This window comes from Prionailurus viverrinus, chromosome A3 (assembly GCF_022837055.1).
Source record: "Prionailurus viverrinus isolate Anna chromosome A3, UM_Priviv_1.0, whole genome shotgun sequence".
Classification (NCBI taxonomy): Eukaryota; Metazoa; Chordata; class Mammalia; order Carnivora; family Felidae; genus Prionailurus; species Prionailurus viverrinus.
Window position 1 is genome coordinate 52,224,293 of NC_062563.1, and position 21,758 is coordinate 52,246,050.

Consider the following 21,758-nt stretch of genomic DNA (forward strand, 5'->3'; position numbering starts at 1 on the left):
CTTTCCTCTCCAGTCCATCTGGGCTACTCAATTTTCCAAATTACCTCCCACCACTAGCTTTCTGCTTACGCACATCTGATGTAACAAAACACTACAAATCCTTCAAGGCTGATGCTCTAATGATCCACTAGGAAAGGGAAAACAACTGATATCTTTTCAGAATATATTATATACATACAATAATATAGACCAGGCACTGTACTTAAGTTCTCAATCCTTATACAAATAAGCAATATTAACTCACTTCTTAAAATGAGGGGGAGAAAAAAGACACAGAAAACAGCAGCTGAATTCAAACCAGATTTTATTCCAAAAATGTTTTCATAATACCACCCTGCTGCCTAGACAAAACACCAGACACACTGCTTTCTAATAATAGCTATGTAGCTGGTTATCAAACCGCTGTTTATAGACAACTAAATGACACCCTCCACAACCCCAAGCTACAAAATGTCCCTTTCAAAACAGGTACTTATCAAGAAACTATTCCTTTTCCAAAGAAACTACAGTGGTATCAGTCGACAGGTCACTTTTTTTTTTTTTTTTGACGTTTATTTTTGAGTGAGAGAGACCGCACACAAGCCAAGGAGGGGCAGAGAGAGAGGGAGACAAAGAATCCAAAGCAGGCTCCAGGCTCCACACCGTCAACACAGAGCCCGATGCGGGGCTTGAACTCATGAACTGTGAGATCATGACCTAAGTCCAAGTTGGACACTCAACTGACTGAGCCACCCAGGCACCCCAACAGGCCACTTTCTTAAAAACAGTATCAAATATTTGTATATAGGCCCAGGTATCTGACCAGTTATAAGTGAGGTCACAGATCCAGGATGTCTGCTTTCTTCTTCTACAAGTGTTTTCCAATAGATATTTCCCAAAGCCATATATATTGAGATAAAAAATATCTCAAACTTTCAAGTTAAATAAAATTTTCCCCATCCAACTATCTACCATGTTTATTAGCCCAGATGCTGCACATCCAAAAATAAGAAACTGATAGAATCACCTGGAAAAATTTAGTAGTCTCTACTGGTATCTGGACTGTAGTTTTGAACATGCAATTATACTATAATCATAATTTTTAAAATTCAAACAACTAGAAAATGTGCTAATAACTGGTTTCAACAATTCTCACTTTACAGATGAGAAGCCAAGCAAACAGAAAAGAACTGCTTGGGTCAAGAGCATTAATTAGTGGCAGAGTTACTACTAGAACCCAGCTTTTCAAGAACATAGAGTAATGCTCTCCACTACACTGCCACAGAATACAATGCTGGGTGCCTGAAACCCATTTAAGGTAAGAAAAGACTGTACAGAATATCAAAATAGGCCATGATTATATAAAATTAGCATACAAAATCTCTGTGCAAATTCGAAATTTTTTTCCCTTCCAAACAGTATTTTTGTTAAGTCTCACACATTGCTGATAGCACTGTAATAACTGAACACGTATCAGGATCTCTTTGCTGTAACTTTAAAAGTATGACCAATTTAATTCTTGCCCAATGAGCATGAAACAACCTACTTATAGTTCCAATTCCAAAGAAGTAAATAAAGCTCCTCTGAGCCTTACAGTTAAGGTTACTCTCATACAGCTAAAATAAAATCATGAATAAATAAGCATTTCCTTACATAATTAAGTCCAATTCATTCGACAGGATTAAAAAGATAGACTCTCTGAAACGTAGACCAATACCTAGCTATAAAATATGACACACACAACCAGTCTGAGAAATGAACTAGACCAAAGTATAATTAGTTTTACTAGTTCAATTCAATCACTTGGGAACCACCTCTACATCAGGAATGCTGCTATGTTTTGGATAAAAGAGTCTTTCCCTTGGAAGAATTCACACCTGGTGAGGAAGCAGAAACAAGTAATTTCAAAAATATGGTTAAGGCCAAAAGACACATGACAAGATGCTCAACATCAATCATCATCAGGGAAATATAAATCAAAGCCACAACGAGATATCACCCCACCTGTCAGAATGGCTAAAATCAAAAACACAAGAAACAGTTAAGTGTTGGCAAGGATGTGGAGAAAAAGGAACCTTCACACAATGTTGGCAGGAATGCAAATTTGTGCAGTCATTGTGGAAGACAGAATGGAGGTCCCTCAAAAAATTAAAAATACAATTACCATATGTTCCAGTATTCACACTACTGGGTATTTACCAAGAATATAAAGACATGAATTCAAAGGGATATATGCACTCCTATATATACTATAACATTATTTACAACAGCAAAATTATGGAAGGAACCCAAGTATCCAATGATAGATCAAAGGATAAAGAAGATGTAGTATATGTGTATGCATACACATACACATATACACTGCGGAATATTACTCAGCCATAAAAAAGAAGAAAACTTTGCCATTTGCAACAACATGGATGGATCTGGAGAGTATAATGCTAAACAAACTAAGCCAGAAAAGGGCAAACACCAGACGATTTCACACATATGTGGAATTTAAGAAACAAAACAAAGAAATGGGAATGCAAGCTGGTGCAGCCACTCTGGAAAACAGTATGGAGGTTCCTCAAAAAACTAAAAATAGAACTATCCTACGACCCAGCAATTGCACTACTAGGCATTTATCCACGGGATACAGGTGTGCTGTTTCTAACGGACACATGCACCCCCATGTTTATAAGCAGCACTATCAACAATAGCCAAAGTATGGAAAGAGCCCAAATGTCCATCGATGGATGAATGGATAAAGAAGAGGTGATATATATATGTATATGTACACACACACACACACACACACAAACACACACACACACACACACACACGCAATGGAGTATTACTTGGCAATCAAAAGAATGAAATCTTGCCATTTGCAACTACATGGATGGAACTGGAGGGTATTATGCTAAGTGAAATTAGAAAAAGACAAAAGTCATATGACTTCACTCATTTGAGGACTTTAAGAGACAAAACAGATGAACATAAGGGAAGGGAAACAAAAATAATATAAAAACAGGTAGGGGGACAAAACAGAAGAGACTCATAAATATGGAGAACAAACTGAGGGTTATGGGAGGGGCTGTGGGAGGGGGGGATGGGCTAAATGGGTAAGGGGCACTAAGGAATCTACTCCTGAAATCATTGTTGCACCATGTAAATTTTAAAAAATAAGAAATAAAATTTTAAAAACAAAGAAACAAACCAAAAACACAGACTCAACTATAGAGAACAGATAGTCCGTTACCAGAGGGGAGATGAATGGGGGGGAAATGGGTGAAATAGGTAACAGGAATTAAGAATATATTTATCTTAATAAGCACTGAGTAATATATGGAATTACTGAATTACTGTATTATACACCTGAAACTAATATAAATGCTATGTTAACTACACTAGAATTAAAGTTTAAAAAATTAAATTAAAAAAATTATTATTAAAAACAGGAAAAATATGGTTAAGTGTCAAGGTAGACGTATGCAAAACAATATGCATAACTCTATTGTAGCATGGCAAAGGGTCATTTTGAATGGCTTTACAAAGATGTGAGGGAGTGGTGAAGGAAGAAATCTTGGAACAGAAGAGACACAGTTTAGAGATATTAAGTGATCTACCTTAATGGCCTCTACTTGCTGGCAGATCATTTTCAATAAAGAATTCTGATCTTCTGCCCATCGAGGTGGTGTTTTGGGAGAATACTAAAAAAGTAACAAAATAATATTTAAAACATTTATAATAGAAATATATTCTGCAATGGAATAATTCATTTCTTTGTACTTACCTTGTAACTTTTACTTGGTGATAAAGAATATTTGGTGGGAGATGGTGTAGAATGTTTTACTTCTGAATCTACATTTCGAGAAGAACCATTTTTATAAAGCAGGCCTCCTTCACTATAATCATCAAGTTCCTGCATGACTGAGTTAAGCATCTCTTTTACAGACTCCAGCGGCACAGGCAACTAAAAACAAAAGGCATGAATCAAGTTTGCAAAAATAAACAACTCTGAAACAAATACAAAGATTATATCTTACGGATGTGCTTCTATTTTCTCGCTCTTGTATAATAACCACTCTGCATAGGAACATAGGTGAAACTGCTGTGTAATCTAAAGTCTTCTGATTCTAAAGTGTATGATATATCTACCCCTGCTATTAGCCATAATAATGGTAGAGAAATGTTAACTTAGGAAGATTTCCCACATGAACAAAATAAGCTACTGATTTTTATTGATTGTGAATGGGGAGAGAAACACAGGTGCTAGAATGCACCAGACAATATCAATCCTAATTTAAGAGCAGCAACATGAATTAATCAACAAAATACTTGGAAAGTTGAGTACAACTAAAGTTAATAACATCATGACAGTCTAAAACTGCTGATAGTTAAAAAAAAAAGAAAAGAAAAAAAAGACAGTTCACAGCAAATGGTAAAGAGGAGGAGAAATAATCTGAAAAGTGTCAGCAACTATTTCTGATTTCAGTGAAATGTTTAACTGCAAAATTCATTAACAGCAAAGCATTAGGCTGCAATATTTACTTTGAGTACATTGCCAAGGTAACAAAAATAAATGTTCTGCCTTAGAAATCTTTTATTCCCTAACAAGTATTTTTGTTAAGAATAAAAAGCTAGGTTCCCAAGTTTAAAAAACACCACACCTAAGATAGAGCAATGCTAATTGAACATTTACACACACACTGTTCTGTGCATTAATAATAGGTATATTACTGAGTATTTCTGAAATTATCAAAATATAAAACCAGGGGTGCCTGGGTGGCTCAGTTGGTTAAGTGGCCATCTTCGACTCAGGTAATGATCCCGCGGTTCATGAGTTCAAGCTCCACGTCGGGCTCTGACAGCTCAGAGCCTGGGGCCTGCTTCAGATTCTGTGTCTCCCTCTCTCTCTGCCCCTCCCCCACTCACTCTGTCGCTGTCTCTCAAAAAATAAATAAACGTTAAAAAAAAAAAATTAATGGGAATGCAAACTGGTGCAGTCACTCTGGAAAACAGTATGGAGGTTCCTCAAAAAACTAAAAATAGAACTACCCTATGACCCAGCAATTGCACTACCAGGCATTTATCCAAGGGATACAGGTGTGCTGTTTCTAAGGGACACATGCACCCCCATGTTTATAGCAGCAAATAGCCAAAGTATGGAAAGAGCCCAAATGTTCATCGACGGATGAATGGATAAAGACGATGTGGTGTACATATATACAATGGAGTATTACTCGGCAATCAGAAAGAATGAAATCTTGTCATTTGCAACTATATGGATGGAACTGGAAGGTATTATACTAAGTGAAATTAGTCAGAGAAAGACGAATATCATACGACTTCACTCATACAAGGACTTTAAGACACAGAACAGATGAACATAAAGGAAGGGAAACAAAAAGAATATAAAAACAAGGGGGTGCCTGGGTGGCGCAGTCGGTTAAGCGTCCGACTTCAGCCAGGTCACGATCTCCCGGTCCGTGAGTTCGAGCCCCGCGTCGGGCTCTGGGCTGATGGCTCAGAGCCTGGAGCCTGTTTCTGATTCTGTGTCTCCCTCTCTCTGTGCCCCTCCCCCGTTCATGCTCTGTCTCTCTCTGTCCCAAAAATAAAATAAAACGTTGAAAAAAAAAAAAAAAAAGAATATAAAAACAGGGAGGGAGACAAAACAGAAGAGACTCTTAAATGTGGAGAACAAACAGAGGGTTACTGGAGGGGCCGGGGGGGGGGGGGGGGGGATGGGCTAAATGGGTAAGAGGCACTAAGGAATCTACTCCTGAAATCATTGTTGCACTATATGCTATTTTGGATGTAAATTTTAAAAAGTAAAAAATAAAACCAGTAAAAAAAATTTTTTTAATATATATATAAAAGCAAAGCATAAAACACTTATTAACCAGTTATCAATAGTAAGAAAGTACAAACAGCGTGAAGCTTACCTTCCTGGTCACTGAAAGATTGGAATCACTGTCATCTAAAATCTTTATTAGGTAGTCCCTGGTCTTTCTCAGATAATTTTTGCATTCTTCTTGTTCTTCAGGAGAAAGGGCATCATTTTCGATGTCTTCTGCTCTTCTGTGAAAAATCTATCCAAAGAATGCTCTTATGAAAAAATTAGGTTTTTAACACAAAACACTGTTAACTCACCTACCACCATCTACTTACCAGTGCAAGATTCCAGTAAGAAACAACGTTTTTTATAGATTCAAAAGCAGTGATAGCATCTTCTATATTTCCATTAACTACATCCAATATAGCAAATGTTATGTTTGCTTCTTCCTCGTATTCACCAACTTCAGATGCCTAAACACATTTAGTAATTTTTAGTCCAACTGCCTCTCTCCAGAATATCAAACCCAAGTGATTCCCCAAAGATTTTACACAATAATTTCTAATGAAATTAACAGCTCAGCCCTCTTTTCTGCCATGTTTTGCAACAGATAATGGATTTTGAAAACAAGACAAGGATCAAGTAGCCAGGCAATTAATTTAAGCAATTTATACCTCCATTTCTTTGTTTATAAACTAGAAATCCACATCTCCAGTTCATTCACAAAGGGATCCTCCATTACCTGAATGTCTGCACTATGAAAATGTCTAAACAAAGGGTCTGTAGGTTCAGGAATACTGCTCTTCTTTTTGATTGTCTTCAACATTGGCAAAACCTTCTTCCAATAATGAACACTTCTGCCTATGTATTCCCGTTGATCATAAAAAGAATTAAGACCACTGCCCTAAAATAGAAAGAAGCACACAACCTAAGGAACACAAATAACAGAATCTAAAAATTCCTTTATAAATGGTCTAAACAAGTGGTTAAAATTTCAAATCAAGGCAAAAAGAATCTCAAAAGTCATATGCCTCACTCTCTAAATGTTGGAATAACCAACCATCTTGATACCAGTGATCATTCTAGACCCAACTTTTAAACACTTTCAATGATACTACCTAATGAGGCAGCCCAATCTATTCTTTTAAAGTTGCCATTTTAGGGCCATCTGGCTGGCTCAATCAGTTAACCATCCGACTCAGGCTCAGGTCATGATCTCAGGCTCAGGTCATGATCTCATGATGTGGGTTCTACCCAGCATCAGGTTCTGTGCTGGCAGTACAGAGCATGCTCGCAATTCTCTCTTGCACACTCTCTCTGTCCCTCCCCTGCTCATGCACGCTCTCTCTCAAAATAAATAAACTTTAAAAGCTGCCATTTTACATAGCCCAAATCAACCATTCTGTAAGTGTCACAGTTTAGTCACAGAGTTAAACATCTACAACTAACCTTGCCACAAAACAGATTTCAAATATTTACAAAGATCTGTATTGGTCTTAACCTACAAAGCCTTCTGCTACTGGTATGTAAAAAAAAAATTTCAGGCTGGATAATCATTATCATTAACATAATTATTAACTAATAATAAGAACAGTTAATATTTATGTAACATTTACTGTGCCAGGCACTGTTCCAAGTACTTACATGTAAACTGTTAACTATTTCGTGGCAAGATTAAAAAAATACACTTCACCTAGCATAACAGGAACAAGCTGATACTGTTTCTTTGAACTAAAAGACTCAGTGAAAAGTTTATTATTTTTAAACATTACATAATGTTCTTAAAAATGCTTACACTTTAACTAACTCACCGTTTTCTGAAGGCATCTTGCCCAATGTATAAGCAGGGCAGGCTGAAGGCCATGTTTTTCCTGGCCCCTTAGAGTGTTTATGTCATGCTGAACAACAAGTCGCAATTTTGCTGAGGTTCCAGGTCTAAAAAAGTTTTATTTAATAAAACTGATTTAGAAACGTGAATTTCAAAACTTACATGTATGTTAATCATCACATGAGAATTAAACTCAATCTTCACATGAGAGTTAGATACCTAGGCAATAAGTTTTTAAACTAAATAGGTTTTTAAGTTAAAAACTTAGGCAGTAAGTTAAAGGAATATTTTTATTTTACTACTTACATTGCTTTTCTGTGAATTAGATTACAAACTGCATCCCACCAACATTTTTGTCTTTCTGTACAAAGCTGCTTACACACAGGAAGTGGCAAGCATAGAGGCTGATAGAAGCTATGGTGAGAATTATACTTCTCCTTTATTTGTAAGTGGCTGGTATATATCACCCCAAGTAGAAATACCTGGTTTATTTAAAGAAAAATCAATTTAAATTAGGCAAAAAATTAAACAAAACACAAAATATTTAATTTGTTAAAATCTTTGCTTACTTCAAGATCTAAAACACATATTGATTCGGGTGCATTTGTTTCAAGCCTTGAAGTTTCCTGGGGCAAATGATGAAACAGCTGCTTTAGCCATTTTCGAATTGCAGGTAAGGTGGGCAGTGAATTCCACTGTAAGCCAAGCCAGGTAAGGTGCTGAAGACTACCATTATGTGCTCTAATGGCACCTGAAAGAGAAAAAACTGGACTGAGGTTTTGGAAATTTTGCTTGTGCCATCAGTTTCGCCAATTACTTATAACAAATGTATCTTAATTTTAGAAATTTTTTCTACATGAACAGGGGCAAATTCTATGATAAGCAGAGTCTCATTTTCTTACTAAGGATATTCACACTTTTTGTCTAGGAATTTTAATAACAATAGTTATGAAGAAAGCTCTTTTCAATTCCATCTAAGGGAAAAAAGGTACTCACCAGAACTCAATGAAACACTGTAGTGACAAAAGCCACCCAGTAAAAAATCCTGAAACAATGGATTTTCCTTTCAGTAAAGAGTCATTAGGGGCACCTGGGTGGCTCAGTCGGTTAAGCGTCCGACTTCGGCTCAGGTCATGATCTCGCGGTCCGTGAGTTCAAGCCCCGCGTCGGGCTCTGTGCTGACCGCTCAGAGCCCGGAGCCTGTTTCAGATTCTGTGTCTCCCTCTCTCTCTGACCCTCCCCTGTTCATGCTCTGTCTCTCTGTCTCAAAAATAAATAAACATTAAAAAAAAATTAAAAAAAAAAAAAAGAGTCATTAAAACAATGGGATACCACTACATTAATCCCTTGGAATAGTAAAGAGATCTTTTCTTCTACAAGAAACTAAAAAAAAAAATTGTTTCATGTTTATTCATTTTTGAGAGACAGAGACAGAACGCAAGCGAGGGAGGAGCTGAGAGAGAGGGAGACACAGAATCCAAAGCAGGTTCCAGGCTGTGAGCTGTCAGCACACAGTCTGACATGGGGCTTGAACCCACAAACTGTGAGATCATGACCTGAGTTGAAGTTGGACCCTTAACTGACTGAGACACCCAGGCACCCCTCTTCTACAAGAAATTTAATACTGAAAAAGTTATGAGCTTTTGGAAGCATAAAGAGGTACAACTCTTCTGTCAATACGGCAATTTGCAAGAGATTTAAAATTCATCAACTTTACCCCGGTGATTCTGTCTTTAGGCAACTCTATGGGAAAATGTGAAATGGAGATATATTAACAGTGAACAAACTGAAAACATCCTAGATACTGAACAATAAAAAACTGGCCTGAAAATTATGGCTAATTCATACAACAGATTGTACTGGCATTAAAAGTGGCATTTACCAAAACAGATAAACAGGGAGGGAATTCATGAGTGAAAATAATCATATGTACACTATAAACAACTATTTAGAGGAAAAACATGGGGCACCTGGCTTAGTTGGTTAAGCATCCAACTTCAGCTCAGGTCATGGTCTCATGGCTTGTGAGTTCGAGCTTCACATCGGGCTCTGTGGTGACAGCTCAGAGCCTGAAGCCTGCTTCGAATTCTGTGTCTCCCTCTCTCTCTGCCCCTCCCTGGCTCCTGCTCTGTCTCTCTCTCTCAAAAATGAATAAACATTTTAAAAAATTTTTTAAAGTATAGAAGAAAAACATGCCACCATTACCAACCCCTCATACCTGCCTACACCACCAAAAACCTCAAAGGAATACAGGAAAATATTAAGTCATTATTTTGAGTAATGAGATTATGAGCAATTTATTTCTTTCTGCTTTTGTTCTTCTAAAATAAAAGGATTAAAATACAAAATGTTTACTTTAAAAGATAACAACTTACCAACATCATATCTAGCCAAATCATCAGGCTCTGGTGCTTGCACAGCAATGTTTCCAATATCATCTTTACCAAGGAAAGATCTATCCTTAGGTGACTGATTACAAAACAGAGCATCATACAAAGCAGACTGCCCACTTTTATTGGCAAAGGATTCTACAACCTCTTTTAAAAAATCTTGCTTGTCACGACTTAAGTTTAGCAGCATGTGTCCTGAAAAACAAATTATTACCATCAATTAAAAAAGACTGTTCTTATTTGTATCTCTCAATAGTTTCATGCATATACCCTAAGGAGAAAAAAACATGACTACCTCAGAGCTAACCCTCCAACGCAGCAACCACAACAGAACAAAAAGGGTTCTTAAGCAAAAAATGGACACAGATTACAAATTTAACAGTTAACTATATCTACATGCCAGAATGAAAGGAAAGAGGAGAGTATGTGAAAAACGCCAAAAGTATTTAAAGTATTTACATTTTAGATGGAAAATGTGTCATTTAAGTGGCCAAAGGAGAACAGAGCCAAGCTCAAATTCTCTGATCTGATACACCAATTTCTAAACCTAGCTGGTAAGACTCATCCTTGAAAAAGCTTTTAAAAAACAATTATTTCCAGGGGCGCATGGGTGGCTCAGTCAGTTAAGCGTCTGACTTTGGCTCAGGTCATGATCTCACAGTTTGTGAGTTTGAGCCCTTAATGGGGGCTCTGTGCTGACAGCTCAGAGCCTGGAGCCTGCTTCAGAGTCTGTGCCTCCTCTCTCTCTGCTCCTCCCCCACTCATGCTCTGTCTCTCAATCCTTCAAAAATAAACATAAAAATAAATAAATATATATATATCTATATATATAGATAGATAGATATATAAACAAAAACAAAAACATAAACAAAAAATAATTATTTCCAGGCCACACTCCCAGAGACTGATTCCACAGGTTTGGGGTAAGGAATCTATTTTTAAAACACTCCTTAGATAAAGTTCTCGTACCTGCTGTAACATGGATGCACCTTGAAAACACTATGGTAAGTGGAAGAAGCGTCAGTCACAAAAGACCACACAGTGTACAGTTCAATTTATATAAAAATGCCCAGAATAAGGAAATCTAAAGAGACAGAATATGAATGGGTGTCCAGGACTAAAGGGTTTGGGGGAAAATGGGAAGTGACTACTAATGGGTATGACGTTTCTTTGCAAGGTGATGAAGATGTTCTAAAATTGTGGTGATGGGTGCACAATTCTGTGAACATACTAAAAACCACTGGGTCGTACATTTATATAAATTATATAGTTATGTGAATTTACTCTCAATTAAGCTGTTTAAAAAAAGAAAAAAAACACCACTCCTTGAAATAATTCTGCTAGTCAGTCAGGTTTGGTTACCACCAGACTTATCTCTCCAAAAATTTGCAGAGACAGATTCAGGAATGCCCAGATCAAAGACATTAAAATACAGTTCATTTTACTAACTGTAATCCTGCAAAAGCATCTATGACAGCCTTGCAAGGCAGACAGGAGACATAAGAAGAAAATACAAAGTTACTTCTTTAAGGACTGAAAGTCCACCTCTCACAAAAAAGCAAGCTATGGGATAGAGGAGCAATATAAACTTTGACCAACAGCCTAACTACAGACAAAACTTATAGTAACTTTAATTTAATACTACTACTTGCTCTTTACAAAGTTCATTCAATTTTATATCAAAATTGCTTCTTATATAAAGTATTATGCTTCTTCAGCTCATTGCTTGATTCACTGGCCATATGAACATCTTGAAGTTTCTGCCTCAGCAAAACCAGATAATATGTAATAGACCTTTAAGATCCATCCCAAATAGTCAAAAGTGGAAATAAATTTACAAATTCTAAAAGCCTAACAGTATGTAAGTATATATCTTTTATTTTCTTTACTATGTGGTCAGTTCCTTAAGAGATCCATTACTTCACCTTTATATCCTCCACAGCAGTATCTTAGAAACTACTGATGTTAAATGGCTGGCAAATCAGTAATTATTCTTAGTTCAAGAAGCTCATTAAAATATCAAATGGAGGCTCTAGCAGCTAGATAAAGGTGGGATTAAAGAGTTTCTCCAGGGGCGCCTGGGTGGCTCAGTTGGTTAAGCGTCAGACTTCGGCTCAGGTCATGATCTCACGGTCTGTGAGTTCGAGCCCCGCGTCGGGCTCTGTGCTGACAGCTCAGAGCCTGGAGCCTGTTTCCGATTCTGTGTCTCCCTCTCTCTCTGACCCTCCCCTGTTCATGCTCTGTCTCTGTCTTAAAAATAAGTAAATGTTTAAAAAAAAAAAAAATTAAAAAAAAAAAAGAGTTTCTCCATCCAGAAGCAAACAATAATCAAACATTTGTTACCTCCTGAAGGAGACACTTCTAGTTCTCTTTCGCCCTCATCCAAGATGGCAAAGAGAAATGATTATGCAAAGTACCTCCTAAACAGACAGGATTATCATAAGGTGTACTCTAACAGAGAAATTTCTTTTTCTTTTTAAAATAAAACTAATTAAACGTTACCATTACCTGACTGGCTCAGACGATCATAGGCCATCATTTCCAGTAGATTTTGTCCAACTTCTCCTTTTATTAATTTAATCTTTGGTCTTGGAACCTGATAATTTTAAAATCAAGTCTTAATTTAATGATACCCATATTTCTAACAGTAATATGTTCCTTTCTGTTACACTGCACTTTTTTGATGATGAACAATTAACCAATGGTTAAACTGAGTAGGAGTTGCAGTTTTTCAACTGAATAAACTGGGAAATCAAGGATTTAGTTAATATATAAAAGCTGTCTACAAAGATTAACGCCCAAGAAATTACTTTCTACTATAAAAGCGCCTTCAAATGCCACACTACAGACAGTACGCTTTCAAAGAGCATGGATAATATGGGACACCACTGGGATAAAGTGGTACAGCCAAGAGAGGAAAAGGGACTCCAAGCTGTGTCCTATGAAGAGCTGAAAAAATGATGAAGAAAATACAATAGTTCCCTTCAGATATTAAGAAAATCATTCACAAATGAGTTCAATGTTTTTAAATAGTACCAAAAGAAAAACACCAATGGGTAGCAGGCTGAAAAATACTTTTGCTACACATAAGGAAGCACTAAGACCCAAACTATCAAAAATGCAATGGGCTATCTTGAAAAGTAGTGAATGTTCAATCACTGAAAATATTCAGTCACAGACAACAGGCACTTACTAGAGATAGCCCTTTAAAAGGAATACATGAGTGGTTAGAGTAACTGCTTTTAAATTTCAATGACTTTCTTAATTGGTAGTGGTCTGGTGCAACTTCTGTGAAGTTGGAAATTTGGCAAAAGCCCTACAAATTATAAATGCATAAATACACTTTGATTCTTCTTTCAAGAATTTATTTTACCCATAAATTTTCACATGTGAAATACCACAAGTTATTCATTAAAGAATTATTTGAAATAGCATAGCAAGAAAGTAAAAGTAACCTAATGACTTGGTTTTAGGGAACTGTTTAAAAAAAAAAACCCAAAATTACAGTACCTTCATAGAATGGAATGATATGCAACCATATCAAAACAAATGAGGATGCAATACTCATGCTATGTTTTCTATACCAACATGGAAATACCACCAACACATATTTCATTAAAATAAGCAAAGGAGGGGCACCTTGGGTGGCTCAGTCGGTTGAGTGTCTGGCTTCAGCTCAGGTCATGATCTCACAGTTTGTGAGTTTGAGCCCCGAGTCAGGCTCTGTGCTGACAGCTTGGAGCCTGGAGCCTACTTTGGATTCTGTGTCTACCTCTCTCTGCCCCTCCCCCTCCTCAAAAATAAACATTAAAAAATGTTTTAAAAAGTAAAAAGCAAAGGAAATAAAAATGTACAGAATGTATCTATCTGTAACTTTTTAAGGGAAGTAGGAGTGGGGCAGTGTCTATTTGCTTATATATGCACAAAACATTTCTTGAAGAACTCACAAGAAATGAGTATTATTAGTTCCCCCAGGGAAGAGAAAAAATGACTGAAAGAACAGAAGTAGAAAGGAATTCTCACGGTATACTCTTATACACCACTAGAGTTTTAAACCGTATGAATACAATCACTTTTCCAAAGACATTAATTTTTCAAAATATATTCCTTGAATCTAAAATCTTCTTATTTTGAATTTTAGAAACATTAGTTAGACTTAGGCTTTTATCCATAAGTTTTCTAAACATGATGGCAAACTGTTTCTGAAGATGTTGAAGAGCACACAAAATGAAAAACAAAATGTGATATAATTCATTTTGCTTTCAAACTGACCTCAATTCATAAAACTGGCCCCTTTTACAGCTATCATTTGTGACTAATTAGTTATCAATCCACCCAGTCATGTCATCCCAAGCCAACATATCCTCATCTGAAATTAAACAGTTTCAAGAAAGACTGTGTAATGCCTACCTGAAACGCAGATACACTTACTAAAACCACAACATTCCCTTGATCAAGAGTCTGAAAATCCTACCATTAAAAATGCTAGCCTGACAGGATTCCTTAAGCACTCCTATGCCAGTCTACACTTCCTCTGTATGCTTATAATCATTTGATAATTAAGCTTTACAACACATGGTAATATAAAATTCAAGCATCTAAGAGGTTTCCATTATTTATCCATTCAATGGAAATGTGTAGTAGGTAAAAGAGAAGTACTGAAGTGGACGTCTATATGCTGAAATGAGACAATGGAAAAACAGTGAAAAAAGCAAAATGTTAGACAGTAGATAAAGCACACCTTCACTGAGGCAAAACAGTTTTAAAAGTAAAGAAAGAAGGGGCGCCTGGATAGCTCAGTCAGTTAAGCACCTGACTTCAACTCAGGTCATGATCTGTGGTTCATGGGTTCGAGCCCCACGTAGGGATCTTGTGCTGACAACTCAGAGCCTGGAGCCTGCTTCGGATTCTGTGTCTCCCTCTCTCTGCGCCTCCCCTCCTCATGCTCTCTTTCTCAAAAAATAAACATTAAAAGAAAAAAAAAAAGTAAAGGGTGTGTTTTATGCTTACATATGCAGAAAAACTTCTAAATATTCAAGATACTGATAATAGTCTTTGTCTTGTAGGAAAGATTTGAGTGAATGGTTTAAGAAGGAAATTGAGAGGCACCCAGGTGGCTCAGTCAGTTAAGCATCTGACTCTTGATTTCAGCTCAGGTCATGATCTCATGGTTTGCAAGTTCATGCCTGGCACTGGGCTCTGCACTGACACCGTGAAGCCTGCTTGGGATTCTCTCTCTCTTCCCCTCCCTGCCTCTCTCTCCCTCTCTCTCAAAATAAACTTTAAAAAAAATAATAAGGGGCGCCTGGGTGGCGCAGTCGGTTAAGCGTCCGACTTCAGCCAGGTCACGATCTCGCGGTCTGTGAGTTCAAGCCCCGCGTCAGGCTCTAGGCTGATGGCTCAGAGCCTGGAGCCTGTTTCCGATTCTGTGTCTCCCTCTCTCTCTGCCCCTCCCCCGTTCATGCTCTGTCTCTCTCTGTCCCAAAAATAAATAAACGTTGAAAAAAAAAATTAAAAAAAAAAAAAGAAAAAAAAATAATAAAAAAAGAAGGAAATTTAGTTTTTACTACTAAAAAGGGTCAAAGTTTAAAACAGTTGACCGCATTAACTTAAAAATATATATTTAAAAAATTAAGAGTCCCGTTTCCATTAAAAATAACTCACTTCTTTGAAGATTCTTTAATAATATTAATCGTAAGAACCTTTTAGTGCCTACATAAATTAGCAACTTCATTAGCTTCACTCTATTTTCACTAATACATGTATTCTTGATGAACCTAAATGCTTCTGCTGAGCAAACAGGAGCACTTAACATCATGGGATGAGTATCAACAGTGTTTAAAAAAAGATCTATATAATATGAACTAGAAGGAGGAAGCTTCCCTAAAAGTACAATGAATCCTTTTTTCTTTCCCTCAAGCAAAAGATAGTTCACTAAAACTAACAATTATTCTTATAAGCCAGGCCCTTTGCATTTTGGGGCAGACTGCTTATTTCTTTTCATTTCAGAATATTAGCTAACTAAAGAAAACATTAAAACTACAAAAATGGATTGGGGAAGGGTTAATGGCCAGCATCTCATCATCATAATGGTTCACATTTTGGCATCTTTCCTTCATGTCATATTCTTTAAAAAAATTTTTTTTAAATTTTTATTTATTTTTGAGAGACACCAAGAGAAGGCTTGAGTGGGGGAGGGGCAGAGAGAGAGGGAGACACAGAATACGAAGCATGCTCCAGGCTCCGAGCTGTCGGCCCAGAGCCCAATGCAGGGCTCAAACACACGGACGGTGAGATCATGACCTGAGCCGAAGTCGGACGCCCCAACTGACTAAGCCACCCAGGCACCCCGTTCATTTCATGTTCTATGTATAAAGAAAGGAATTACATTTCCAAAGATGAAGAGATACTGTTATATACTGTAGATAATATCACCAATGTTATATACGTATTACATACATTATGTGTTTCAATTAACATGTTAAACACATTCTTCTATCACAGCTTATGTAACCATACCCAAAATTTACTTAAGTTTCTGTCCAAGTTATGCATGCACATCTTTTTGAATCAAATTTTATCCATATTTGAGATTATTTCCTTATTACAGGTTCCCAGAAATGGCAGAGTAAAAAGATCAAACTCTTCAAAGTGGTCTTCCAGTAAGTCAAGCAATACAGACTGCCACCAGCAATGCATCAACATACCTGTTTCACCTCACCAATACTGTATAAATATTCTTATTTTTCACCTTTCAAATAAACTATTTCGACTTCAATTCTACAGATTTATTCATATTTTCAATATATACCAGGACACATCTCCATGTAAAATACAACAGAGTCTCAGTGAAATGTCAACTACACCCAAAACTAGGAAAAGCTTACCTGAAACGCTATAAGATAGCACAATGCAGCCAGTTCAGAGAGAGCTCGCCATTGCAGATCACTATGCTGACCCATCTTCAAAAGCAGAGAACCAGCATGCATGTAGAAATGCCCTTTTACTTCTAAGAAAGTAGTTGAGAGTTCATCATTTCCACCCACACAAGATTTCACAGACTGAAGAGCACTATCAAAACTGTAATATTAAATTATTAAACAGGTATTAAACCTATTGCATTGTGAATAATTACGGTTTCATGACTTAATTAAAAATTAACAAAGGAATTTATTTCAAGCTTCATCTTTCACATTCAAACTAATAATCCTTTCTCTATTTTATAAATCATGAATCATCTAGTGTTTGTTTTTATTCAACATACTTTCTATACTTCAAGCTTAGCCTCGAGAATATCTTATTCCAAACAGTTATTTCCAGCCCTCCAATCACAGAAAAGCTACAAATCAGAAGATAAGATTACTGAGGCACCTGGGTGGCTCAGCTGGTTAAGCATCTGACTCTTGGTTTCAGCTCAGGTCATGATCTCACAGTTTCATAGGTTCAAACCCCGCATCAGATTCCATGCTGACAGTGCAGAGCCTGCTTGGGATTCTCCCCCTCTCTCTGCCCTTCCCCCACTTGTGCTGTCTCTGCCTCTCTCAAAACAAATAAATAAACTTAAAAAAAAAAAAAAAAAGATAAGATTACTGTCCATGGTGTATGTTCCATAACTGACCAGCACAAAACTGGAAAACTAAAATATTTTCCAGTTTCTCCTAGATCATATGGTTTCACTATTTAATTCAAAGGTGGAATTTCTCAAATTAGACATGCCATTTTCAAATTATAAGTAAATAACTGATAAGATATTTGGGATAACTACAGGCTTAAATTGAATTTCTATTATTTGTAAATGTACTAATTAGTGCTTCTAAATTCAAATGGCCCTCAGCATCCTCACTTTGTAAGAAAAGCAACACTTGATAGAAATGTGAAGCATGATTTCTAAATAGGTTATAACAAGTAAGTTCCAGGAACCCCCTGGTTTCTCAAGACCCTTTCAGGGTATCCATGAAGTTCAAATTATTTTTTTAAGTTTCATTTATTTTGGAGGGTTAAGGGGCAGAGAGAGAGAGAGAGTCCCAAGTAGGTTCTGCACTGTCAGTGTGAAGCCCAATGTGAGGCTCGACCCATGAATCCTGAGATCATGACCAGAGCCAAAACCAAGAGCCAGATGCTTAACTGACTGAGCCACCCAAGTGCCCCAAATTTAAATTATTTATAGTACTACTAAGAAATTGTCTTTTCCACCCTCATGTTCTAAGGTGATCAAAAATGTTTGAGTATATAACCCATATAAAAGAAAACATCCTAAATATTTTCTAAAATAATCTGAAAGTTGAAGTGTTTTGGATACCACCCTTACTCGCCACTTAGAACACTAAGAAATTCTTCAAGAAATTACTGTATCCCCTAACATCAGATGGGGAACAAAAACTACTTTTCAAGCAAATGCACAATCTATACCAGAGACTGACACACTACTTCTATAAAGGGCCACATACTAATATGGCTGTGCAGGCATATAATCTCTGTCACAGCTGCTCAACTCCAACACTGCCATATGTAGGCAGCCACAGATAATACATAACAAGAGGCACAGCTGTGTTCCAATAAAAGCATATTTACAAAACCAGGCAGTGAGCCATATCTGGCTTAGAAGCTCTGGTCAACCCCTGCTCTCAACTAACATTCTCATACAAATCCAAGTGATGTTTTTGTTCAATGAAATTTATTTTAATAAATGGAGATATGATCCTGAGAATCAAAATTTAGGAAAACAGAAAAATCATACATTATATTTTAGTTATCTTGTTTCTAAGCAAAAACATTAAAAGTTTTCTGAAATGTTGGGGATACTAAATGCTTCTACTAAAACATCTGACAGATGGAAGTCTATTTTGATTTTCACTCAAGATTATATATCATTTTTGAAATAAAATATGAAATAGCAGAACATTCATTTGCAGGACTACTAAGCATGCCAAAATTGGATACATAACTATAATAATGTAATCAAGTCTGTACAGTAACACAGTTCTCTAAAAAATCAAAGTCATACAAAACCAATTATAATATCCCCCAAAAAGACATAAGAGAGTTATGGTATTAACTATCACCCCTGGGTATTTTATAGAAATAGTGACCCAGTAAAGATGGTTAGACCAGTGAACTGAATCACTACAAAAAGAAAATCTACAATTGACACCAAAGTACTTTCCTTAAGTCGACATACCTTTCCAATAATTCTCTACTTTCTTGCACATCTCTGGTAGAGAGCGTAAGAAGCATAAGGTTAGCATAGGCCAGAAGTAGATCTTTATTGGCACTTTGCCAGCTACTTTTATCAGACTCCAAACACTGTGAAGATTCCATATATTCCTGTTTTGTAGAAAAAACACTCAATTACAAAGCTTTACCAAGCACTGTAAAATTAGTTTTATGTCTAGTTTTACGTCTATCAATGCTTTTCCCCATCCTTATATTCATTAAACCACTGATTTTTACATCAACCTATGAAAACACCAAAAGCATATATATTTATTGCATTTATCTCTCCAATCTACCCATTATAAAACTGAAATCATCCTAGTAAAAATTTCATTTGAGTTGCTATACATAAATGGAAGAAATTTAAGTCTCAGAGAGCACCGCTAAAATACAAAAGAATGTATAGTAATTATCTACATAGAAGCATAGTGACCCAAGAGTTTTTACCTACCTTAAGGGTCTGTACAACACATGAATTCCATTGTAAACTTGAACGCAAAGTTATGTTTTTCTCTGCCTCATGGCAGTGGGCCACAGCATCCTTCAATCTTTTATTTGAGCGATATAGCTCTACTAGTCGGATGTTTACATAGACATCATCAGGTCTTGCATAAAGTTCTGACTGAATCAAATCAAAAAGTTTATTCCATCCATCTTCACCTTTGCAATCTAAAAGCTGTTCCTATTAAAAAAAAAAAATCAATGATTTAGAGAAATGCCTGTGCACGTTTAAGCACATCATGGTTCCTATGAACACCATTCCACTGTGTATGGCTTTAGTAAATTATCACAACTAGTACCATCCTATATATCCCAACTCTCATGGAAGAAAGCTGCTCCCAGCCAGAAGCTAAACCTCAAGAAACTTAGGTGGAGAGAAACATCTGGGATTACATAATAGCAATGGTTGCCCACATAAACCTCACAGATGGCCAGGACTATTGCCCCACATCCCTGTACATCCCAGTCACCACTAGAAGCCTAGCTTTCCTGTCAATCCTCATACCAAGGTCCTTATCCTCTAACTGTTCTGCACCTCCATAATCTGACTCAATCCCCTATCCACTCTGCTCCCACTTTAAAGCTTCTATTGTTCTGCTATCTTCTCAGAGTCCTCACCATCTAGCCTTAACTAAATGGAGTATTACCTTGAGATAACCTCCATTACTTCTCTGCCATGGTAGCCTTTTCTCTGTTAGCCTATATACAAGTAGAGGAGGTACAGTTAGTGACCTACTCACCTCCAAATCATATATCCCCCCCCCCCACGTTTATAATCCTGTCTTCCAAAGGACATGCTATCTAATTCTTCCACTCATTCCTCATGAGCAGCTGGAATACAACACTCTTCCTCCATTCCTAATAGCCAACTAGTATCCGCAATTGAAAGATGAGCAAAGATATACAATAGCCTGGCTACTCGGTTCTTTAATTACCTCATCTCCATGGCTTTGCTCTACACTCCAGCCTCAGCCATCCATTGAGCACTGACTTGGGTCTTCAAAGTCTGTATTTTGGTCACACTGGTTAGATCACCTATACCCCTCTTATTCTTTCACCTCACTGTGGGCACACATACCCTCACTGCCACATATATTTGTCTCTACCACATGGAAAGAAAGCTGTCTTCAATACACTGATATCACCAAGTTTTAATTTTCTACAAAACACATATTTTCCTTCTCTGTCAAACTAAAATGCCATAATCCCTAATATTCATAATCACTGCTTGCTCACGATGCCCTCAATTAATTCCCTCTACCTTTCCTTAGAAGAACCCTACTATCTGCTTCCTTTGAGCCTTATATACTAACAGTTGAGAAATAGGGGACAGGACATTTGGGAATTTGGGGAAATCACAACCAGGCTAACTGACTTTCATAACCTCGAGACTCCAAACCGGTAATGCCTAGAACAAAACTCGACTTGACCTCTAACAGATTCACTTTCTCCATTCTCTGAAAAGGTTACTTCAGAGGTACCTGGGTGGCTCAGTTGGTTAAACATGAGTTCAAGCCCTCTGTTGTTGAGCTCTATGCTGCCAGTGTGAAGCCTGCTTGGGACTCTGTCTCCCTCTCTCTCTGCCCCTTGCCTGATCTTTTTCTCAAAATAAATACATAAACATTAAAAAAAAAAAATCTGTAAGTAAAAGATCAATACCTTCATGGCTGCTTTTCAAAAACTCTACTCTCATATCCAAGAGAAAAAGCCCTCTCACCAATATTTTCATTCATTAAACAAATGCCAAAAAACTACTTACCTTAGTTAAGTCTTAAATTTTAGAAAACATAGAATTGCATTTCAAGCTCAAAAAAATGAAGGAAAATCTGATATAAGAAAGGTTTAGCTTTAGACAACAGTGTCTTTAAAGTTACTAAAGAAAATCACCATCCTTCAGAAGCAGCTCATTTTTCTTTTTTTACAATACAAGAAAAATAAACTCCTACCAATATATATGTTCCTTAATGTTAATGTCATCAAATAAATTGGATTGTCAAGGCCAATAAGGAAATTATATTTCAGGCA

The 21,758-nt window shown here is 36.8% G+C and overlaps 1 protein-coding gene across 3 annotated transcripts in view; it reads right to left on the minus strand.

Moving 5' to 3' along the window:
* LOC125161834 (E3 SUMO-protein ligase RanBP2) overlaps window positions 1–21,758 on the minus strand; it is an 82,505-nt gene that overhangs the window by 30,034 nt on the left and 30,713 nt on the right. For all 3 annotated transcript variants that reach the window (XM_047852007.1, XM_047852006.1, XM_047852008.1), the window contains 13 exons: window positions 19,684–19,914; window positions 19,198–19,343; window positions 16,907–17,099; window positions 12,528–12,615; window positions 10,005–10,214; window positions 8,199–8,380; window positions 7,936–8,111; window positions 7,613–7,736; window positions 6,544–6,705; window positions 6,137–6,274; window positions 5,911–6,057; window positions 3,759–3,938; window positions 3,592–3,675 (listed from right to left, as the gene is read on the minus strand). In XM_047852007.1, the coding sequence (XP_047707963.1) occupies window positions 3,592–3,675; window positions 3,759–3,938; window positions 5,911–6,057; window positions 6,137–6,274; window positions 6,544–6,705; window positions 7,613–7,736; window positions 7,936–8,111; window positions 8,199–8,380; window positions 10,005–10,214; window positions 12,528–12,615; window positions 16,907–17,099; window positions 19,198–19,343; window positions 19,684–19,914 (2,061 nt within the window). The remainder of the gene's footprint in view (window positions 1–3,591; window positions 3,676–3,758; window positions 3,939–5,910; window positions 6,058–6,136; window positions 6,275–6,543; window positions 6,706–7,612; window positions 7,737–7,935; window positions 8,112–8,198; window positions 8,381–10,004; window positions 10,215–12,527; window positions 12,616–16,906; window positions 17,100–19,197; window positions 19,344–19,683; window positions 19,915–21,758) is intronic.